The following is a 23,111-nucleotide window of genomic DNA, read 5'->3' on the forward strand; positions in this document are numbered from 1 at the left end:
AAATTTCTTCGAGAAATCGGGGGTAAAATTACAGAGAAGTACTACCCAAGGGAAACGAAATTTGCTCGAGAAATCGGGAGTTTCGAGAAACCGAGGGTTCGAGAAAATCGGGATTCTTTTGTAATATCCCCTGCCCAGAAAAACGTTAAAAGGGAAGTTTACTGGAAAGGATGGTTATCAGTGAAAGGAAACGATCATTTTAACGTGGCTAATTCAATTCAATACCCTGAATGTGAGTGGCTGTATCCTAGCTCGCTAGACAAAATATCTCGATAAGGGGCGCGGAAGCCCCAGGAACAAGAAAATAAGTACGGCATTTTCGATATATATAACATATACAGCGCCCTTTCATGGTGATGAAATTCACGGGAAAACTACCTTTGTAACTGACTTCATTCAAACTTATTTATAAACAAACTTCCGACTTTTCTCCGAATACCGTGGGGGGGACAGGGGGGTCTGAACCTCCCGCCTCCCGTACCTTTTACTCCCGCTTCCCGTACCTTTTACTCTCGCCTCCCTGCCCTTTCCGTAGCTGTTCTCTCCTGTTTGTTCCATGTCTATTGCGAAATATAATGAAATGTTACGAAATTTCACTCGTTTTCTCCCGGTTCCCGCCACCTTAAGAATCCCGCTTCCCGCCCTCTCTCCTCCCGCTTCCCGTCCCTTTTCTCCCGGGCTCCCGCCCCCTGTCCCCCTCCACAATACCTTGACATGCGATGTCACCGCGTCTTGACCGCGTTTTGTCTAAACTCGTACCCAATCTATTTTTGGCAAGACAAGCTTCGCGGTATCTTTTCTATCTTTTTTCGTAGCTCACTAAAACTGAAACGAAAAACGCAAGATCAGTCTTAAATGTAAATGAACCTTCAAATAAGCCTTGAACTTATAAATTTTTCTACTGTGGCCGGTTTCAATTTCAAGAAAAACTGCAAGCAAGGTAAAAGAGCGCGGAAAAGGGTCAAACTATGGTAAATATTTACACTGCAATAGTTTTGTGTATGGGTCACATGATTTCGGCATCAAGTTTCTTTTCCGTCTTTGCCGGAATGATGCACAGGAAAATCAGTCTGGAAACGCTTTTGTACGAAGGATTTCCGTCATCTAAATATCCACAAACATGCCTGGGAATGCCTCTCTACTTACAGTGTTGTTTATTATGTGTTATTTCATCGCGAAAGGCAGAAATGAGGTCGTTTATACCAGGATAACTCGAGAAGTACACAGAGATTACTTTACGAACGTTTGCAAAAATTGCTACGAATATGGCGCTGAACGGGATGAAAATGTTTGTAAATGCGAAGAGTCGATTATAACAAGTTCTGGTTCGTTGTTTTTGCGATCTGAAAAGCACTGCAGATACGAGGACAAGTTTATACGTAAGTTATGGGGAAGATTCTTTTTTGTTGAGCTTAATTATATTTGCGTATTTATTATTAAAGCTTACTTTATATGCGGTAATATGAATATGATGAAATAATACAAATGTAAATTAAGGTTATTAAGCGGTGAAGAACATAAGTTAAATAAGGAATTTGAGGTCAGAGTTTTATTTATAATGATGATGATGAAGATAACAATAATAACGATAACGTTAATATATAATCATAACCAAAATCACATTTATTCCTTAAGCTAGATTATAGTTAATTTTTAAAAATAGCAAAACCCGTGTTAGTGTGTACATTTATAGAAATTATATCCATCTGCTATATTATTGTTAGTTTTTAACATATGGCGATCTTCTTTAGAAAAGCTCAGTAGAGCTTGCTAAGATCTCCAGTCATTATATATTAATATCAGTTTAAGCAGATATATGACATTTCTGTAAATTAGAAATATAATGGACGAATAAAGTATTAATTATAAGTTAACCAAAACAAAATTCTGGAATCTGATTGGTTTTTAAAGGCCCAGCAAAGCAAGGAAACATACATGTTTCCATAATTGTTTCCTCATTCTGCCATGCTTCCATGCTGCCCAGTAACCCAATTCTTTCTCCCGTGTAGCAGAAGCAAATTTTGCTTCTTGGAAACAAAATTGACTCTGGAAACAATGCTTCCCGTGTGGCAAAACTAGGAAACATTGGGGAAACATGCGTGCACTACGGGTGTTTTGGAAACAAGTTTCCTCATTTTGCTTAAGGTGGTGCTACATGGGACAACTTGCAACAACGATTTTTTGCGTAATAATGTTGCGCGAAAAAATTAAACACCATGTAACATGGTACTGGGGACGATTTTTCGCACAGCTTATGACTCAGCAACCCGTTGCCAGTTTTTGAACCCAAGACAAAAACTCAAAAGGCAAGATGATAAATATTTTAGAGAGTTGGCTCGTGTAACAGGATGTTTGATTTTTCGCGAAAAATTGTTGTTGTAAGTTGTCCCATGTAACATGTACACGGCCTTTACACACCCTATTTTCACCAAATTGGAGTGCAACAACTAAAGTGTCTAGTGACAAGGTTTGCATGCTATGCATGCACACTCTTTATTTGGTTCCTTATTCTCCTTGATGTGGCCTTTCAAGGGGTAAAAGTGACAAGCAACATGACCCTGAATATACTGGCAACACAGGAGCATTTTACCAGTGACAAGCAGCACCATTATGGCACTGAAATGCGACAGCGACAAATGCGACAGCAACATAATAGGGGGAAATGGCATTGACTTTTACAGCTGTTGGCTAGGCGACATCGGTTCTCAAATACATGCAACATTGCAACACAGCTTCCCCCCTTGGAAGGCCTCCTTGATATTCCTGGACAAGACACATACCTCTTAACAAGTGCCTCTCTCCACCCAGAAGTAAAATTGGGTACTAGCTTGTTAACTCTATATTGGGTGGTTCCAGTTTGAGCCCTGGGCAGGATCACTGTATTGTGATCTTGGAAAAGTAACATGTTACTCTCGCAGAAGTGAGGGAGCAGGGATGACGCAGTGGTGCATAAGAACACTCACTACCCACCAATGTGTCTGAAAGACAAAGTGTGCACCAGCTAGTCATGTGGTTAGCCTAAATAGCACACTGGTTAGCCTACAGTTAGCTTAGGTAGCTTGCGGTTAGCCCAAGTGTGTCGTGCGAGCCATCCCAGTTAGCCGAAAGGGAATTTCAAATCTAACCATTTTAAACTCTCGTATAAGAAAGGGATTTTAAAACATGTCATTGATTGGTTTCTTTTGTTCAAATCCGGCCAATCAAATCATGTGTTCCGAGAACCACTTGTTCCTCCTGCCCCAGGCTCAGCTGGCTAAGAGAAACAAGTGGCTCTGGGGATGAGAATGGAGCTGAGGGTATAAATGAGTTCCAGTAAATTGTTAAGCCAACCTGACAAAATGGATGAGAAGCACCAGTAACCTTCCTTGACTAGCAAACCTTCCAGAGTAGTAGCAATGCTTCTCGTGGCCTGGTGCTATGGTACCAGTAGAATTGTAGCTCTATCACTTTCACCTAAAAGTGCAAACTGACTTTTTAATTTGTAATTGATCCATGCTGTTTTTTATTCCTTGATGTAGTTACCGAGGGATGTCAGAGGTGGACCAAGGAGTTATTAGAACTTATTGACTTTGAAAGAACAGATTTGAGATATATCTTTCCAAAGCAAACAAAATACGTATCCTGCCAGTTGGAGACATTCATGTCCTACCGTAACGGTACCACAGGAGAATGGCAGTCGTTCAATTTGTCTGGAAATGTGTTAGTGCTGCAAAATGGCCCAGATGCCTTATCTTTACAAATAAAGGTATTTATTAATGTGTGGTACCAGAAAATGTCCATACTCCCCCCCACAGAAGAGATTGAAAGTTCCTTGGGGTGGGAGGGGTCTCAAAGGCCAATCAAGGTGAAGAAATGTATGAAGCTCAATTGGAATTTCCAGAGGGGTGGGGTGGTCTTAGGAAAAATTCCTTCCATGCGGGAGTTTTGGATAATTTATGGAACTATGCAATAACAAAATATTAAAGCTAATTTTCAATGTTCGTTGAGGCATATTGGCCAAGAAGTTTGGGCTATCAACTGTGAAATGTTTGTAGATTTCATTGAAGGAAATTCATGATGAAATCGCACTTTAGAGCACATTAAGTCTAAAAAATGCATTTTGTCTGCCAGTCGTTGTCTTGATTCAAGGGGGGGACTTACATATGAAAAGGGCAGGGATGCTCGTTTTCTCGCTTAGGGGTGTAAATTTCAGATTTTTGGTCTCACTTAGGGTGTTCTGGGCAAATTGCCAATACTTTTAGTCATAATAATGGTCTCGTTTAGGGCTGCACACGAAGAAATATACAAATATAGTTTTTTTTCTTAGCTTTTGGGTATCATTTAGGGGTTAAGAAAAGCTTGAGCCACACCCAGATTGGCCTCTTTCAGGGTTATTTTCAAAATTTCTGATGAGCATCCACGCCCCATTCATAAAGGAGTCCCCCCCCCCCCCCCCACCCTGAGATGCCACATTATATAATACAATAAACCTATAGAGCCACTTTAAGCTTATGTCATTTCCTACTGGCAGATCACTCGACTATCCTCGACTCTGAGAAAGTTCAGAGGTTATGTCATGAAGCTGCAGTTGAAGTGCACTACGAGACTTGGAGAAAATGAAGAATCATGTTTACTATTTAAAGCAAAAGGCACAATAAGTTGTAAGTACATGTCACAAAATTTGAGAACATTTATCATCTAATCCATGCACTTAGTACAGGCAGTCTGTTCAGTGTCAAATCCGTTTTCCTCGTTGCTTTTTACGTCGAATAAGAAAAACTTGTATTTATGGGTTTACATGCCCTTTAAGGCTGGTCTTTACTTGCAACGGAGTCACAGTTATAATAGTGAAAAACGCGGGCGAGCAAGCGGGGAAAGAACGCCTTCATCCCTGCTCGTCTTTTCTGCGCTCGCCCGCTATTTTCACTCTTCCCCACAAACCGAGAGCCTGGAACAGGCTACAGTTGTAAGAGCGCTTGTGACCTAGTGAAAATCAAAAAAATTGGAGTCATAAGCGAAATGATATTAGCTCCACAGAATCGGAGTCTGAAGAATTACACTATTTCTGTTTTAATTCTTTTGATTCTGCTTATGACCAGATCCATCGCTTATGATCCAGTGAAAACTAGATTGTCCTAGTCGCAAGCAGAAGCAGAAGAACAAACCAATCACAATGCTAGTTCTCAGTGGAACTCAATTTAAGGAACCTCTAACTAAGTTCTCAGTATAACGCATTATGTTTAAAATTCTACAAATCACGTCACAAAGCTCTAAACAATCTGGCAGCGTACATTCGCGATCTTCTTATACCATACACTCCATCTTGTCAGCTACGTACGTTCACCATCTAAAAACCTTTAATTGAAAAATTACATGCAAATCTAAGGACTTTTTTTGCTCAGGAATATTAGGAGTGGAGTTCAAGATATGACAGATATTGGGCTCACATTGAAGTTTCCTCTTTGTTTTAGTTCCACTGAATTGCAGCCTGCCAACATCAACAGTACCACTATCAACAGCAATAACAACAGCAACAACTAGAATAAATTCTCCCACCCCCACAAGAAGTAGTACCTTTATTGTCACACCCACAACAAGTATCAGAGAGGTATAGCATTACTTGTTGACCGTTAACAGGTGTTTAAAGGGGCTAGGTCACAGTATTTTAGGTACCGGTAATTCTAGTTTCATTTTATTAAGAGCTCTAAACTTAAATTGGCAGAGCAAAAGTCTTTTATTGGCAAAATCGTAGCCACATAACAAACAAGGATGATTTTCGAGCATTGTTAATGACAGTCAGTTTATACAAATTGCTCAGATAAACTTGAATGAAGTTGGGCCGACGTTTTTCAAGTTTGCCCGAACACAATCTGTTTTAATCTTCTCAAATTTTGCCCATCCATGCCCCTTTTGTCCTTTCTGTGTTTTTTTTTTTTTTTTGAGTTTTTCTACAGTTTTAAGGCTTTATTGTGATATTTGAGTTACCGGTAATTCTATTAACAGTTGGTCAGTACCAAAATTGCCTAAAATTGTGTGGCATAGCCCTTTTAAAAGTCTTTCGTAAACTGGTCAGGTCCTAAATTCTCAGAACCTGCCTACTAGAATCTGTTATAAAAATGTTAAGAGAAATTATTATGAATTTATCAGTACATATCTATACCCTGTACTAGACAAATCTTCTTCCACCCTTTTACCCCCTTTTACCCACTTTAACGGTTAAAGTGAATTTTTGGTGCTATGATCTTGAATTTACCTAAACTTTGCTAGAAAAGCACGTTTTCACATTGCAGTGACATATTTTGGTAAAGATTCCATGCAAAAATGTACAATGTTTCACTTTGGTGCATGCGCATAAGCCAAAATTTGCACCAAAAATGGATCATGTTTTTCTTTGATTAGCTCTGACAGAATGCAATCGATATTCAAAATGAACAGCGCTGTAGAAAGGTCAATCCTAACACTATCAGCTGCTTATCACAAAAATGCACTGACATGCTAATTGATGACATCACGAGTGGTTCAATGGCCGCGCCTCTAAATAGTGCCTTAAAATGCACGTTTAGGAGTGAAAGGGTTAAAACCATGCCCTTTACAGCGGCACATACCTATAATTATAGCCCATACATGGCAGTACCTCCCCCAGGCCAGGGGCAAGACACTAAACTCATACAGTGGGCACCCCTCTCCATATAGGGGTAATATCAAAATTTAAATGAGTGCTGGAAAATTGCAAGTTTCTTTTTGATTGGTTTACAGCCTATAGATCCAGGCAATAATGGAATCATTGCAGCGATTGTAACCATTGGAACAGTCCTATGCCTGTCTCTTATTTGTGCATTTGTGCTGGTGATGTACCGATACACTAATATGTGTAAATCAAGGTGAGATTATAAATGTTACATTGTAAAAATTAATGATGATTTCAGCTTTTGCAGTGTGTCCCCTGCACAAGTTGATATTAAAACATGCTGGGTTAGACTGTGAGCAGTACCTCTTTCCATCCGACCTTTGAATGTTATTTATACTGTTCTGGAGTCAACAGTCAAGCCTTTCGTAAGGGCATTACCTCTAAAGCCATTCTCACACAAACAATAAAAGGTAATTAAACTGTTTTGATCTGGCTTACAGTAGATCAAAGTTTGCAATCGAAAGATGCAAAATTCAGTATATTATGGAGCATTTCTCATGATCAGTTGACTCAAGCCGAGGTCAAATATGAGATCAAATAGCACGTACCGTGACACTTACATCACACGTTCTAAAACACAGTACAGAGGATTGTCTGCCTGTGGTTCGCCCATACGGATTGTAGAGCAAGAGATTGACTGCTTGCAGTGTACCCCACCTTTGACGGAAGATATGCCCTTTCTGTTGCTACAAAATATATTTTATTACCGGTAATGTGGTTACTGCCAAACACACCTCTTTTTCGTTTTGTATATAAATTATACGCATTTTGCATTTTTTTCTCAGCATATTAGCATATGTTTGCTAGGGGCCTAGTCAGCCCCGTCAGCTCTGAGGTAAAATAAATTTTATTGATTGATTGATTGATTGATCTTTGCCTTTTACAGGTTGTCCCAAAAGCCATTCTGACTGTATTCTATAAATCAAAGAGTTATGTTAACTGCACAGTTTATCTTTTATTTTCCTACAGAGGGAATCAAGCAAGAAATGCTGACAATGATTTTGATGGTAACAATTTTTCAATTATTCTTTTTTATGTTTCAGCTTAATTCATAATTATAGAAAAACCTGCATAGACTGGTTAGACTCTTGGCTCTTAAAAGTCCTTTCGGCATTTTTTGTTCCGTAGGGGTGTAAACAGTTACTTGTGGTTTTCTTTCCCATATTAGTAGAAGCTCAATGTTGATCTATTAGAAATCCTCCAATCTGATTGGTTCTCCCATTGTTTTCTATTTAACAATTAGACTACAAGCCCAAACCTACAATTTTACGTTCTTATAAGCCAAAAATGAAGAAAAAATAATCTTTAAATGAGCAACGAGTGCGCGATCGTTTTCTATCGGCGAATAGAAAACAGTGGAAGAACCAATCAGATTCGCGGATTTTCAATAGAACACGGCCGAGTTTCTACTAATCGCTGATAAAACACGATCCCGCACAGGTTGCTCTTTAAAGGGTTATTTTTTCCTTGATTTTTGGCTAAAAGTACATAAAATGGTAGGTTTTTGACTGCAATCTTTAAAAGTTCCTACTAAAACAATTAGAAAAAAATAGACTTCTTGCCCTTGTTTTCTATGAACAATAGTCAACTTGACTGCGCCTCACTATTTGCTCATAGAAAAATCAGACTCATAGTCTAGTTGTTGAAATATTGGCTAATAATGTTACTTATTAATGAAATTTTCTTTCTGTACTAAAATATTTTGCAGTGATAAGCAATCCAGGCCCTCAGGTAAGTCATGTCAGGTTGGAACTCGCCTTGTAATTAATTTTGAAATGGCTTCGAAATGATGATGATGATGATGAACAGGGAGTTTACGCAGCCATGATTGTGACGTCGAGGACAATGCCAAAGAAATGTACACAAATGTTTAAAAATACACAAAAATGTAAAAAAAATGTACAAAAATGTCAAAGAAATGAACAAAAATGTTAAAGAATGCACAGAAATGTCAAAGAAATGTACAAAAATGTGTAACGCACATGCAGAGCTAACCTTAAGCCCACGAAACCTTTTGTTTTGGAACGTTCTGGTTGCTATTGTTTCCGGGGTTTGCATGCACTTCCTAATGGACTGCTGTGTGTGTGACATGAATTTTATATTGTTTGAATTCTTTATTGTACCTCCGGGTCTGATCTGGTGTTATTATTTTGTCTCGTTTAAGACTTACAGAATTCAAGAAGAGCCACTGTATGTTGAAGTGCCAGATATTTACCCTTGTGGCAAGGGATCTGTCGGTAAGTATTTGGCAGAGCCAAAAAGATGATTAACAAACTCTAAAATACTTTACACTGAAGAGATCGGGTTTTGGCAAGTACTAAGAAAGTTGATAACAACAACAAAAGTTTCAAATACTGCGGGGCAGTGTAAAATTACAAGTGAAATATTAAACAGGGATGGAGAGTGCCAAAATTGAAAAGGATTTTTTTAAAAGAAACCAGACGTTTCGGGCAATGGCCCTTCTTTGGTGGGAAAGTTGTACTGCAAACTTCCAAAGATAAGGCTTTTAATTGTCCAAACTGAAGGCTTTTTTCTGCACTAGGGAATATTCATTATTGGATTGCGTTTAAAAAAATCAGTTTGCCAAACAATACCATGTACAATGCAAAACAGTCCCTTTTAACACAAGTTCGCGCGCGGAAAATGTGTAAATGGGGGCGTTAACTTATGCACCTTTATTAGGCCGCAGGAGGGGGAGGCGGGGCATAGGCCAGTCATTGAGAGTGAGAGTTTCTGTTTTAATGCTCAACCCCAGGGCATTTGTGGATGTTCAAAAGAGTCACTAAACTTCAATAAGATATTGTCCCCACTACGGGCAAACAATTGCTGTCAAATCCCCTGCCTATGCCGGCCTCCCCCCCCCCCCCCCCCCAGCGGCTTAACATTGATAGATGCATTAGGAACGACGGTCTCACAAGGCGCTCCAATTTCACTCGCGAGTATCCACGGTTTGCGTGCGTCTTCCTCTCGCTTACCGCTAAATTGTTGAAAAAAGTTTAAGACACAAGTTAGGTCGTCAAGTGAAATCGCAAGTCTCCTGAATGGAAGGAAACAAACTCTAGGGTAACAAGCTCTTCAGTGCAGTCAGCTCTTTTTTAACGGACACCTCTATAAGACGGACACCTGGTGTGGGTCCCTGCCGTTTTTTAGTGATTTTCTGTAACTATACTCCCTATAAGACTAAAAAAACATCGACGGACACTCGAGAAGTGCTTTCTTTTAGTTAATAACACTTTAATACGTCGTATCAACATAAAGCAAAGTTAGTTTGCGTCTTTAGGATACTAAATTAGAGCGATTTCCACTTGAGTGTCGAAAGTAAATTGCGTTTGCTTTGGTTTTGCATTGCTACGCTTAGTGATTGGCTTAAAAATCTCGCGCCACTTTCTCAGCCAACCAGAACTAAAACCAAAACCAATCGTGACTCGCTCGCGCACGTTTTCCCGCGCTTCGTGTCGGCTACATGTATTTGCTTCGAGTTTTGATTGGTTCACTGGATTGTCTGTGGCCTTTTATGATTGGCCAGAGTAATTACTATGGTTTTGGTTTTACGACACTCAATTGAAAACTACTCTATCTCACCAAAAACAATCCGCTTTAATGGATTGCTTCTCTAAGTGTAACAGTATGCGCACCAAAGATGCCGTTCTCTACTTATAGTTTAACAGTTTGTAGATGCTCTCAAATTTTGCTTCGATTTTTGACAAGTTTACTGTCAAGTTTTTAGATTAAAAGCCGTGAACGTTTGCTTGTAGCGGGCGAGCAGGTTTTCGCGCAAGCTAGTTTGCTTGAACAAGCGAATACATACAAACATGTTCCAGTTTGCAACATTTACTGCTGACTTTTGAGAAGCAGTATAAACTGAATTATTGATTGTAGTAAACAATTTTATTGTGTCTTAGTTTGTAGGTTGTGCTAAAGTTAACAACTTTAAAACAGACATGCATTCGTTGTGCATAGGTTCAGCTTTATTATCTTAGAATTACTGGTGTCACGTTTTATACCTCGACTCTCTTTAAGGCGGATACCTTTCTAAGACGGACAGTCGGGGCGGGTCCCGACGGTGTCTGTTTAGAAATAGGTGACTGTACACTGTTCAGTATAGGAGGCTTGACTAACGGTGATCTATTTTGAAAGGTAATGCAACCAAACAGAGGGAGGAAAGACCATCAGTTGTTCTAAATCCTTATGTAAACGAGGCTATGTTTTCAGCGGGAACACGGACAACAGGTCCGCCATTACCATCAAGACCTGAACTTCACGGAAACCCAAGGACACGAATTGATGCCGCTGGAGCTGCGTACCAAAACGAAGGGTGCAATGCTATAAATGAAGAAACAGACGGTTCGATTGTTTTAAAAAATCCTAGAGTTGAAGAGGCTTCGTCTAGTTCCTTGCCGCATTCAGGGAATGACTTTACTAAGGTGCCAGAAGCACATGAACATTGCGAAGAATCTGTTGGCCATCCTCATCACCATGTTGAAGATGACTTTGTCAACGACACAGTTCGTCGTGAAAGCGAAGGAACGGGCGAAGATGTTTACCAAGGACTAGTGAAAGACAAGCGCGCTCAAAGTGTGTTCGTTTGTCAAAGTTGTAATGACAACCCAGTTTATCAGAGACTTAGCATGCACTGTCCGCATGGAGCGAAGGATGAAACGAAGGAAAAGAGAGCGTCTTTTTATGCGAGTTTGAAGGAACTTGAAAGAGGCTCGCGGGAATCTGTTTATGCGAGTCGGTCGCGCATCGCTGAGGAATCAGCCGCCGAGGTAAGGACGTTTAATCATACTTAGTTAATATATACTCAAGACCATTTCGTGTTTTGCTGCCACTTAGAAGTCATTTTGTAGTGCGACTGAATGCTTTTTATGCTCTTTGAGCCAAGCGACAGTATCTTTTCATTCTTTCTCAGTGTATAGTTATTTACGAGGAATTTTATGTTTGAATTTGATTATCAAATTTGAATAATATAAAATGTTAGCGAAGCGTACAGTCGAGATTGAAGATTTCCTTACTTTACTCGACTTACAAGCAAATGCATCGAGAACTACAGCTACTGTAAAGAAGTACACAGTTCTCAGTACTAAAGGTTTGCGATTTAAAACCATCAACATGAAAAACGGCAACAGTCCTACCTCAGAAATAAACAGTATCTACTCAATTCCTCCTCCTCCTGGAAGCTGAAAGTTGACGAAGATAGAAGACATCTTAGTGGAGTTTACATAGGACTGATTCTTTCTGTGACTTTTACTACGCGGGGCTGGGACTTACTAAATAAAAGATTAAGTGAGCAGAACAGCAGCACTGTACGTGCGTTACTTATCTGTGTACAGTTCTTAGTCAAATGCTGCATGCGTAAATTGGAGAACGTGAACTACGCGGCTAATTATCGCATGTATTTTGGAATCGAATGCTGTCTTTTCATGTTTACTTGGAGTTACTAAACCAATGTGGACGAACCGTATTTCACAAAGACGCGTTTAGACGCGGTTTTCGGGTATCGGAAGCGGTTTAAACCTGGTTAAGACCGTGGCTTTTTTAACGCTGTCAAAACTTCGTTTACATGATCTACCCAAGTTGAGTTTTCAGAGCAGCATTGCAATGGGTAGAAGTAGAAAAATAAGCATCGTTCACACATATGAGATGGGCACAAACGCGGATAGTCTCAATGATGCATGCTTACACTTGCGATAAGCGCAAACACAAGACGCAAGCGTAGTGCTTTGCTTCTTATGCTTGTGCTTGTCAGTCCCACGCTGCTTTACACTCGTGAAATAAGCACAAGAACAGCAAAAGTTTATTTTTGTTTTTCTTATGCTTATGCTCAGTACTTGTGTGCTAATTGCACAAGTGTGAACTAGGCTATAAGAACAATGTATGCGCAAATTACTGTCCGTGGTTGTAGTTTCCTAGTTCACGCATTACACGTGCTGAGCGTAGTAAGACTGAAATTGCACTTGGGAAAGAAGTGTAAAAACAATTTGTTTATTTATTTGTAGAACGAGGAAAACAGAAACAGCGTAGAAGGCGAAGGGCTACCTGAATATCAGACACTTGAACCAGACGAGTCAGGTAGGTGTCCCTACAACGGTGTACGATTGAACTTCCCTGTAACAGAGGGGCCGATGAAAAAAATTTTACAGTACTGCAGTATACCACAACGCATACGACCCTATATAAACGAAGTCGCTCGATTCCGGACAATTGTTTCGTTATGTCCATGTTTGTTATTCGCGCTAGATTAAGCCTGCGTTCGAAGCTGGTGGCGCATTAGGCCGGTTAACTCCGTAGTTTTATTAGCACGAAGGGATTAGGAGTATTTCTTCTACACCCCGTATGGGATGCTAGTCCATCACAGGGTTACCCCCAACAGTTCGTTCCTCGGTACCCATTTATATATGTGAGTTGAATGAGGCACTGTGAAATTGGTCAAATTTAATAACCCCGGCAGGGTTCGAACCAGGACCGCTCGATCTGGAGGCAAGTGCACTGGAATAGCAGTATAGAGATATCTGATTGGTTGTTGCTTATGCGCATGCGGAGATACGTAACCAAGCAACTACCAATCAGACAGTCCACGGATCTCTTATCGTCAGCCAAATTCATCATCCCACCCCCCCCTCCCCCCAATAAAAAAAGTTGAAATATTTAATCAGTCACATAATCTTTCGCCTGGTGTTTCCTCTCTTCATATCTTCAGCAGTTTTGAACGAGGATCTTGATGAACCGGTAAACCACGACTACAATGTTCTCGAAGGACCAGAAGAAACTTGCGACGAAGCTGACGAACATACAAACGACAAAATACAAGATTCGGACCTAACAAGTGAAGACTTAGACTTGCCTGTTGATCCGTCGAATATTCTCAACATGGAGGATAACCCTGGCTATGCAAAGCCTTGGAAGGCGAAAGGAGAACAAAAATTGCCTGACCCATCAGAGATCGTTAACGTGGAAGATAATCCTGATTATGCAAAGCTTTCGAAGACGAAAGAAAATCCAGATTTGCCTAATGAACTGTCAGAGTTTCCTAATGTCGAAGATAACCCTTCTTATGCAAAGCCTTGGAAGGCGAAAGGAGAACTAAATTTGCCTGAACCTGCAGAGGTCCTTAACATTGATGATAATCCTGCTTATGCGAAGCCTTGGAAAGCAAAAGAAGACCCCGGTTTGCCTAATGAACCATCAGATTTTCTCAACATCGAAAATAACCCCGCTTATGCTTATGCAAAGCCTTGGAAAACAAAGGCGGTTGAGCCGTGCGTAAGAAGACGAGCATATAGTATGTAATTATACTTCAAATATTGCAAGCTTTTGTTGATTACAGTCAACTCTCTCTTAACGGACACCTCTATAAGACGACCACTTCCATAAGACGGACACCTGGTGATGGTCCCTGCCGTTTTTCAGTCATTTTACTGTAACCAAACTCCCTATAAAACGGACACCTCTCTAAGACGGACAACGGACACTTTGAAATCATTAACGGACATTTGAGAAGTGTTTTTTATCATGTTTTATTAATGGAAAATACTTACAAACTTCAGCTTTATTATCTCAGAATTACTGGTGTCATGTTACCTCGACTCTCTACAGAGCGGACACCTCTCTAAGACGGACAGCTGCGGCCGGTCCCGAAGGTGTCCGTCTTAGAGAGAGTTGCCTGTATAACTAAGATAACGAAATACAATACAACTATTTAGTTATTCCTCTCTCTGGATTCCTCAAGTTACCTTTATTTTGTAAAACAAGACAAGAAAGGTTTAGAAAATTAAAAACAGCTTTGAATTATAGCTAGCTGTTTGTAAATGTTCAGAAGTGCTGAATAAAGCGCTCAAAAAGATAAAAAAAACAACAGTATTTTTATGTAAATAACGGGATATTAAGAAATAAATTTACGTTTAACGATTGGCGTATTTCTATTTTTTATATTTTTTGTAAGTAAAAACTTTATTATTGTGTCAAATCATCTAAACTACATTGCAACAATCATATAATATAATATAATCATATATAATCGTATAATATATTAATTAAATAACTTGGTACGTCCCACATTATGTTGGTGAAGTCGTATTATAGAGTTTTGACTCTCGTTGAGACGTTTTGTACATTGAGTAAGAAAAAAAAGTTTAAGAAAAAGGAAAGAGTATAAAATCCATTGATGTAGATACAACTGTAGTATACTGGACATGCTTTGAGCATTTTGCATCACCGTGTGCATTGTTCTTTAACCGAGCACATACTGCGTAAAACGTATGCTTTGAAACTTTTGAACTATAGCGTTAAACGAGTGTATATGTCTGTGTAAATATTAAGGACGAATAAATTATGAAGTTGTCTACAAGAAGCGTTTTGTGGATTTTTTGCTCCAGTGCTTTCTCGATGAATTTCTGCTTACTTTTTCATTCTTGTAGTTTGATAGAATTGAAACGATGTTGTATAGACAGTAAGCAGTGGCGGATCCAGACCTTCAGTTATAAACTTGGTGGCCCGATCATCCAGACCCTGCAACAAGAGGGGGCCCCACTCTGAAAAATAATTTTTCTGGGCCCGTTGGGCCTCTATTTGGCCTTAACATAAGGTGGGGTCCCGGGCTTCTCCCCAAGATCCGCCACTGTTAAGGCAGATTGACAGACCAGCCTTACTGACTGATAAGACAGATCGTTTTCCTGTCGCAAACATTCACAACGATTGCAGGGTTGGTTCGTTGCATCCCAGAAACTCAGTATTGTGATATTGAAACGGAGTGATTCAAAGGCAGGCCGGCTAGAATCCGGTTATTAAGAAAAACTCCCCCCACGGAATAAATAAATAAATTTTCCGATTATATCCCATGCCCTTATTTCATCTTTTACGTTGTTAGAGCGACTGTAGGACTTGTTTTGGATTTCATATCGTTATGTTCAGAGAGTATTCTTCTTTGCATCAAAAATTTAATTGTGCGTTTCCCGTCCAAATAGAAACTGAAACATTTTGAAACGCAGATTTCTGTCTGAAAATACCTTATTCTCACTAAATTTCGCGATTACTTAATTTCGTAAAAAATCAAGAACCATATTTCGCGCTACTAAATTTCGCGATTTTGAGAGGAAGGTGTATTAAAGTTCGCGATTTTTATCTATTCTTCAATAACATAATTAATATGATGTAATGTATATGAAATGATTCATATATGAACTGCGGATGTATATGAAAGTGATAAATGATCATCGCAGTGAATTTCCAATTTAAGCAACTGGAAATAAAGAAGCCTGAAAAAAAATCAGGGCTTCAACGGGATTCGAACCCGTGACCTCCGCGATACCGGTGCGATGGTCAATTGTGAGTTCATATACATTACATCATTTCACTCCTCTCACGGGAAAATATGAACTCACAATTGACCTCGCTCCCAATGTGTGGCTTCAATAGCTCAGTTGGTAGAGCATCGCACCGGTATCGCGGAGGTCACGGGTTCGAATCCCGTTGAAGCCCTGAATTTTTTTTCAGGCTTCTTTATTTCCAATTGCTTAAATTGGAAATTCACTGCGATGATCATTTATCACTTTCATAATTAATATGAAAGTCATCGTAAAAACAGCAAACAAAACAATATGCACATAAGAAAAGTTTAAAACATAAGGTATTCAACAGTCTAAAGACCTGATAGGTTCATCTACGACTGCAAGAGCGTGATTTTGAAGAACTTGGCGGCAGAGAACAGTTCGAACAGTGCAACTGAAAGAGTGGACAAAATTAAACAATAAACTCCTAAACATGAAGCTCAGACATGTTGGAATAACTATAACAAAACACATCGAGTTTCATTATTTTTTTATATCATCAGTACGATATTAAATTTCGCGATTTTAAACTTCGCGTGTCCTATATTTCGCGAGTGTAAAAACTCGCGAAAATTAAGTGAGAATAAGGTACCCCCACTCCAAACACCGGCGTAAACGCCCTCCCCGAAAAATACCGTAGAATTCCGGTTATAAGCCCTGGGCCTATACAACTTCGTAAGGGGTTTTGGGTGAGCTTATAAGCGGAGGGGCTTATAAGCGGAATGAAAAAAACGTTTCGAAACGAGCCATGGGAGTGTTGATGGAAATACGTTTTTTTAGTTAAAAACGCATAATAAAGCAACATTTAGCCCTATTCAGTACTGTCGTCCGGTAGAGGGGGGCTTATATCCGGGGGGGCTTATAATCGGGTGTATTTTTTTGTTTCCAGATAGATGGGCCTATAACCGGGGGGGCTTATAAGTGGGGGGGGGCTTATAACCGGAATTTTACGGTATATAAGCGCACCTCAAACGGAAGCGACATTGAATTGAACCAAACATAGGCTTATGCTTGGAATTTTACAGCATTTTTTATGATGTACTGTCAGAAGTAACGCTAAATTAGAAAGAAACCTAAAAAAGGTGTTACTTTGGTAATACGCAGCGGAGATTTCACCTCTCTTGCTAAAAGCGCCTAGCCTGAATTTCAGACATCCCTCTGTGTAGGCGAGCACAGAGGGATGTCTGAAATTCAGGCTAAAAAGCGCCTTGCTCAAAAAAGCGGTATCAGTTTCCGCGTGGTCTGCGGTATTTACTTCCGACGTCATCGTAACGTCATCCAGCAGCAATCACGTGCTGCGAAAAACAAGTTATCATTTGACACATTCGTTGCATTTCAGTTTCTTTGGTGTTGTGTTTTTCCATGAAATTCTTGGCTCACTTCACTTTTCTGAATCGAAAAGATGTGCAGCGCGACTTGGATCTTCGACTATGAGTGGAGTAAACATAGCAGTGCATGGCGTTGTTTATAGCTGTTTCGGCAATGTTCCGCAGAGATGAAAGATCTTCGTCACTTGCCTGAACAACTGCTACACGTCTGCCACCAGGAACCATGGAGAAATCTTCCAGAATGATCGCTCTTTTGATCTTATACCTAGCTGTTCTACAGCAATTGTGTCCCATTTTAGCTGTCTTCAATGTGACTGGCGTTGAGAAGTTCATTGTTACGAGAAGAGGAATGTATGACACGGATTTATTCAGGGTTGTTTACAAAACTGGTTATAAATGTACGGTAGCCAAAGTGTGTGGGTCCACTAGCTTTGAGGACACCGTTGCATGTGGCTGTACATGCAACAATTTATACCCGTCCTTTCTTCCAGAGTTAGGAGAGTGTGGTAATACAGCGACTGTTAAGGCGTCTCTATTTGGAAGTGAGTAAACAGATATAAAGGTGTTGGGCAGGGTGCAAGCAGCTAGTAGCAATCAGAGATAAGGCGAGTGCGTTCGACCTCAAACGAGATGGTCGGCCTACTAGTAGTATGCCTTATATATCAGTCAATTCCAATTCCAATTCCCCCCGGAGCATCTGACTTTTTTCAAAATGTTTCATCAAATTCCCCACTATGTGGGCCAATTGCATGGTCAAATGCCCCACCAGTCGGCGCTGAAATGTCATTGTGAGTCAGTTTTCTCCTTGAATCGCGGTCGTTTTGCCTACGAGTACGAGTGAATTCGCTAATGACCAGTTACCTTCTCGTTAAGACTTGGTCTAAACGGACATTCGTACCCTTTTTATCAGCCAATTTTAATAGGAAAAGATAGATACATTGAAACTAGGTACTTTACACTAGAAATAGCTGACACTAGGTTGCCCCCGAAGTTTCGACGATGTTTATCGGTTTTTCTCTGCTGTTCATCCTTTTCTACAATTCAGACATTTTATTAGAAATTAATTTTCTATTTTGGATGATTATTAATTATGATACGGTAAATCATTTAATTACAAGAACGCAACAGCATCTTGACATCATTTTGTCATGTTTTGCTGTGGTGGGGGATCTCAGCTAGACTCAAGCTAGACTTAAGAAAAAGTCCGTCGTCTTTATTAATTTAACACGGTCGACCTATCCCGACTTGCGTGGCTTGTTTTCGCGACTTCGTCGCTTTGAATGGGCTGCTTTGCGGGCTCGAATCTAACACGCCTGCCGCGAGTTTTAAATAATCACAATGCATCTCGAGATCTCTTTTGAATTTCTTTTCTTGATGCCGCATAAGTTTTCTCCATTCAAGTAGTTTGTGCCTGGTAAATCACGGTCAGTTGGACAAAGGCTTTGTTATCGTAAATCACGCTTCATGACAACGATCAACTTTTTAAAAGGAAAGGATACCGAAAGAATTTCTCACCTTTGACAATGAAAACGCTTGACTTTCTAAAAGTTGCTCGCTTCTGGTTTCCGGTTTCGCCTGCCGCGAGTCTTAAACAATTATCTCGAGATCTTTTTTTTAAGTTTCTTGTAAATCTCGTCCGGAGATAGACTGATCAAGGCTTTTCTCCGTTCAAGTAGTTTGCGCTTGGTAAATCGCGGTTTTGGACTAAGGCTTGCTTATCGTAAATCGCAGACAAATTTGAAGATATGGCTTGATATGTTCGTATGTGTTCCTAGACATATTTCTTCTTCGGCCACTCAGATGTAAAACATGTGGATTTTCTTACTTCTCTGCGAGTTACTTAGTTAATTATCGCGAAGTCTTTTCAACAATTGCATTGCTTTCGGCTTTTAGACATTGTGAAATGAATAGGCCTCGAATAAAACCTCAAATTATCTTTTTCAAAATTCTGCCCAACTGCAATCAACGTTTACAAGCGTCGTTTGTTTGCTTGTTGTCATCCGTGCACGTGCTCATGATGACAGCCCAATGTCATCATTACCCAATCATCGTTTACTTGCGTCATCATTGACCAATCACCGTATGTCGGCATTTTACAACTCCCGATACCTACTTGCGGGCTTTCAGCTTGTCGGCATTTTACAACTCCCGAGACTATTTGCGGGCAAAAATTGATCAAATCGAGATTTTTCCCAGTATATACTATATATATACTCTATATTCGCTCGGATTACAATGATGCCTCCTCGGGTTTTGGCCTCTGGGCCAAAACCCTGCGGGGGCAATTAACGTTACCAAATACTAACTTCGCGCACTTGAGCTCGCTAGCCGGTTTCATAGTTATGACACATTTTGTCAGCGGTCAAATGCCCCACCATCCGGGCTTCAGTTTGATCAAATTCCCCACTATCTGGGCCTCAGTAGCGGTCAAATGCCCGGGGGTTGCCCAGGGGGGATGATCTCGCTTGGAATTGACTGATACATTATACCAGTTAGTTACTATGCTTATACCTCACTAAACGCGAGAAGTACAAGTGTGAGAAGATTGTGTGATGAGCCAAAAGAACATAGAATAAATGGAATAACTTATTATGTACACAAAAATAATTATTTATTTCACTTGACTTGTTATCGTTTGGCACTAAATGAGATTTAAACTCAGGGCTCGAGACTAACTTTTTTGCTAACAAGCCAAGTGGCTAGTGACAGCTTTGATTTCACTAGCCAAAACTTATTTTCTACTAGCCACAATTTTTAAGCATAGTTCTTCTTTTAAGGGGGGGGGGGGTGAAAACAATGCCCGATAATGTTTAAACCTTTAACCGTAAAATGTTCCTTAAATCTTCGCGTTTTTTTTTTCCTTAAAAAATTGGGCTTTGTTCTTCACTATAAAAATTGTACACGCACATGCGTTTTTGTCAACTAGAATTTTGTTATTTAAAGCTTCACATTCTATAATCATTATGTCAACAGCTTACTTGTTAGTTATATTCTCTGAGAGACGATTTTAATAAATGAGGTTTCTTGCCACTAATGCCTGATTTTTTCACTAGCCATTTTGGCTAGTGAAAGGCCAAAACCTACTAGCCAAAACTGCATTTTTACTAGCCTTTGGCTAGTTGGCTACCGTTAGTCTCGAGCCCTGTTAACTTCCACAAAGTTGTGGAAATAGTTTCACTTCAATTTAAAATTCCACAAAGTACTTAAGGTGATTCCCTAGTATTGCATTGCGCATCCTTACTGCGCACAATATTACGCGTAATTAGCGCGCGCACATAAACAAAATGGCGGCTTTTCTATATGCGGCTTGGCTCGCGCGAGAGAGAAATCATCGTTTTCTCGTTAACGAGTTCGGTGACCTATTATTTTTTTCTCTTAGTTCGAAAGTAGTGATCAAATACTTTCTACAAAATGAATACAGATCAATTTCTATGGCAGAATAATACATTATCACCGAAAACGTGTACTTTGCCAGTTCTCGCAAAGGAAATATAAGGAATTATATGGTAAATACAAGGTCTTCCTGTTCCTAAACGAATACGGTGACCCCCCTTTTTTATTTCAGAATTTAACTTCCCTTAAGGATAACAACCAACTGGCAAATTTTGGTTCGAAATCTATGAGCAGTTCTATTTCTAGGGAATTACCTTAAACATACAGAGTGACATAATTCACACAGTAATCTACTTCACGCATGTAACATTCAATATACAATGCATGATAAAACAATTTTGATCCATATTATACCCACTCTCGATGCGTGTAATTCTAACAATTTGTAGTTTTGTGCAACATAATTATAATTGCACACAGGCATTTAGCCAGGTGGGAGTCCAGGAGTCCTATGGACGGCCACTTTTCATAGAAAATTAATATGAATAACTGAATACAGAGGGTTTTTTTAACAAAGTTGGAAATCTTTAGATACCTTTGCACTCATAACTGCAGAAAAACACCTTGCATGCTCCTCAGGCCCTCCTATGGGGACAACGTCAGGCCTTATAAAAATTTTGGAGTCCCACTTTTTAAATCCTGGCTAAAAGCCTGATTGCAGACACAGGAACACACGCTGGTTTACCTACGAACGAACTCTGTACAAAACTACGCATCGACTTACTCAATTTCCACTCTTTTTATGACGTTCAGTGGCTGGATGGCCTGTTAAACAAGAACCAGTGAGTTTCCTATCCACCCTAATCAATGTTCTGTTGCGGTTAACATCCATTCATTTGTTGGTTTTATTTCCTTTTTTGTTTGTTTATTTGTATATGTATATTTATTTTGTTTATTTATTTGTTTAATAATTTATATAATTATTTGTTATTGTTTATTTGTTTTTTTGCGTTTGGAAAACTTGAGAATCAGTGCATTGGTTTGTGAGCTCCAAGTTTGAGAAATGTTTGTTGGGCCAGATCCTATGTAAAATAACCCCATGAAATTCTGTTGACTTCCTTGATTTCCATGAAATTTGCATGTACATGTACTGTAGGCTTAAGAGAGCTTAGCAACTACATATAAAACTATTGTGTCTAGAATGGAGGCCAAAAAACCCTGCCAGAAAAAAAAGATGTAGGGAAAAATGGCAGGAAATCTGGGTAGGAACCAAGGCCCAAGCCCCAGCAGCCTGTTACAAGGACACTATGTAGTTATAAAATTAGCAAATCTAGTGAATGGTGTTGGCAAAAAGTGACTGTGGGTGTACTAATACATAGCCACTAAAATAACCAGAAAGACTTTTAGTAGTGGAAGATTACAAACAATAAATTATTATGTGTTTGATTACATATAGAACTGGTTGACACAATTTCTGATCCACTGTGTTTTTTTCTTTTTACAAAATGACTTTTGCATACAATTAACTTTGGGTTAATTCTAACTCATTTCTTATATTATTTAATTAACTCCTTTGTAGGTTGTTCAAATCCTCTTGGTATGGAAAGTGGGAATATAGATAATTCCCAGCTAACATCCTTAACACACAAAAGTGATTGGTATCCTTATGAGGGGAGACTAAATAACAGTGATAAGGCTTGGTGCAGTGCTAAAAACCATGATGGAGAGTACTTTCAGATTGACTTGATAAAGGTCAGACGTGTATCAGCCATTGCAACTCAAGGAGTAAAAGACCGTTCAAAAATCAACTATGTTACAACATTTCAGATAAAATACAGTTATGATGGAGCTTCATGGTTGTCTTATGAAGATAAAAATGGTGACGTGGTAAGAAATAACCTTTGTACTGTGCTTTGTATTACATGTATGTGTGTATGTGTTGTAGTTTAAATAAATTTCATGTCAAAATTATTTTAAACCGGTTTGATTTGTACAACACATAATTATTTTAAGTTATTTAGTTTGCCATGAGAAACCACCAAAAAAGGTTTCTGAGTCCCCGATGGGAAATGAACCCATAACCCTCCACACACTTGTTGGATGCTCTAACCACTGAGGTACAGGTAACTTTTGGGGAGCTAGGTCATTTACTAGGTTCATAAGTAGTAGATAAAATATGAGCAGGCATTTACAATGGTGAGCCGTTGTAAACGCCCATACAGATGGGACACGAATATTTTATTCGACTACTTGTGAAATGAAAACAATAAATTGAATGCAAAGTAGTATTGTTATGTGATTCGGTAGAGATCTGTATCAAAAGTTAATGAATTCTAGTTAGCTGAGCAGGAGTTTAAATCAAAAGTTAATTCTATTGTTTGATTTGTATTGGGGTTTACAGTTGTGTACATGTGATCTGAATACTGTGCTGGGATTGGTTTGCACCCTCATAAATAG

The 23,111-nt window shown here is 39.4% G+C and overlaps 2 protein-coding genes across 2 annotated transcripts; both read left to right on the plus strand.

Moving 5' to 3' along the window:
• The first annotated feature begins 827 nt into the window (after positions 1-827).
• LOC144628677 (uncharacterized) lies at positions 828-14,517 on the plus strand. Its single transcript, XM_078486812.1, has 11 exons — positions 828-1,379; positions 3,519-3,745; positions 4,511-4,640; positions 5,451-5,587; positions 6,688-6,860; positions 7,637-7,674; positions 8,376-8,398; positions 8,832-8,904; positions 10,805-11,436; positions 12,667-12,739; positions 13,368-14,517. The coding sequence occupies exons 1-11, from the start codon at positions 1,121-1,123 to the stop codon at positions 13,955-13,957; spliced, it is 2,355 nt and encodes a 784-aa protein (XP_078342938.1). The 5' UTR covers positions 828-1,120; the 3' UTR covers positions 13,958-14,517.
• Positions 14,518-17,319: 2,802 nt separating this feature from the next.
• Positions 17,320-22,608, plus strand: LOC144628837 (lactadherin-like). Its single transcript, XM_078486945.1, has 3 exons — positions 17,320-17,863; positions 22,234-22,541; positions 22,600-22,608. Exons 1-3 carry the CDS (start codon positions 17,545-17,547, stop codon positions 22,606-22,608), a joined length of 636 nt encoding a protein of 211 aa, XP_078343071.1. The 5' UTR covers positions 17,320-17,544.
• The last annotated feature ends 503 nt before the right edge of the window (positions 22,609-23,111 follow it).

This window comes from Oculina patagonica, chromosome 10, assembly GCF_052425735.1.
Source record: "Oculina patagonica isolate OP01 chromosome 10, crgOcupat, whole genome shotgun sequence".
NCBI classification, from domain to species: Eukaryota; Metazoa; Cnidaria; class Anthozoa; order Scleractinia; family Oculinidae; genus Oculina; species Oculina patagonica.

Bases quoted from the DNA above. Each gene is read 5' to 3' on its own strand.
- LOC144628677 (XM_078486812.1), top strand. From the start codon at position 1,121: ATGCCTGGGAATGCCTCTCTACTTACAGTGTTGTTTATTATGTGTTAT. The intron at 4,641-5,450 runs GTAAGTACATGT...TCTTTGTTTTAG, and splicing joins AGCAAAAGGCACAATAAGTT to TTCCACTGAATTGCAGCCTG. The intron at 5,588-6,687 runs GTATAGCATTAC...TAATATCAAAAT, and splicing joins CCACAACAAGTATCAGAGAG to TTAAATGAGTGCTGGAAAAT.
- LOC144628837 (XM_078486945.1), top strand. From the start codon at position 17,545: ATGGAGAAATCTTCCAGAATGATCGCTCTTTTGATCTTATACCTAGCT. The intron at 17,864-22,233 runs GTGAGTAAACAG...ACTCCTTTGTAG, and splicing joins TAAGGCGTCTCTATTTGGAA to GTTGTTCAAATCCTCTTGGT.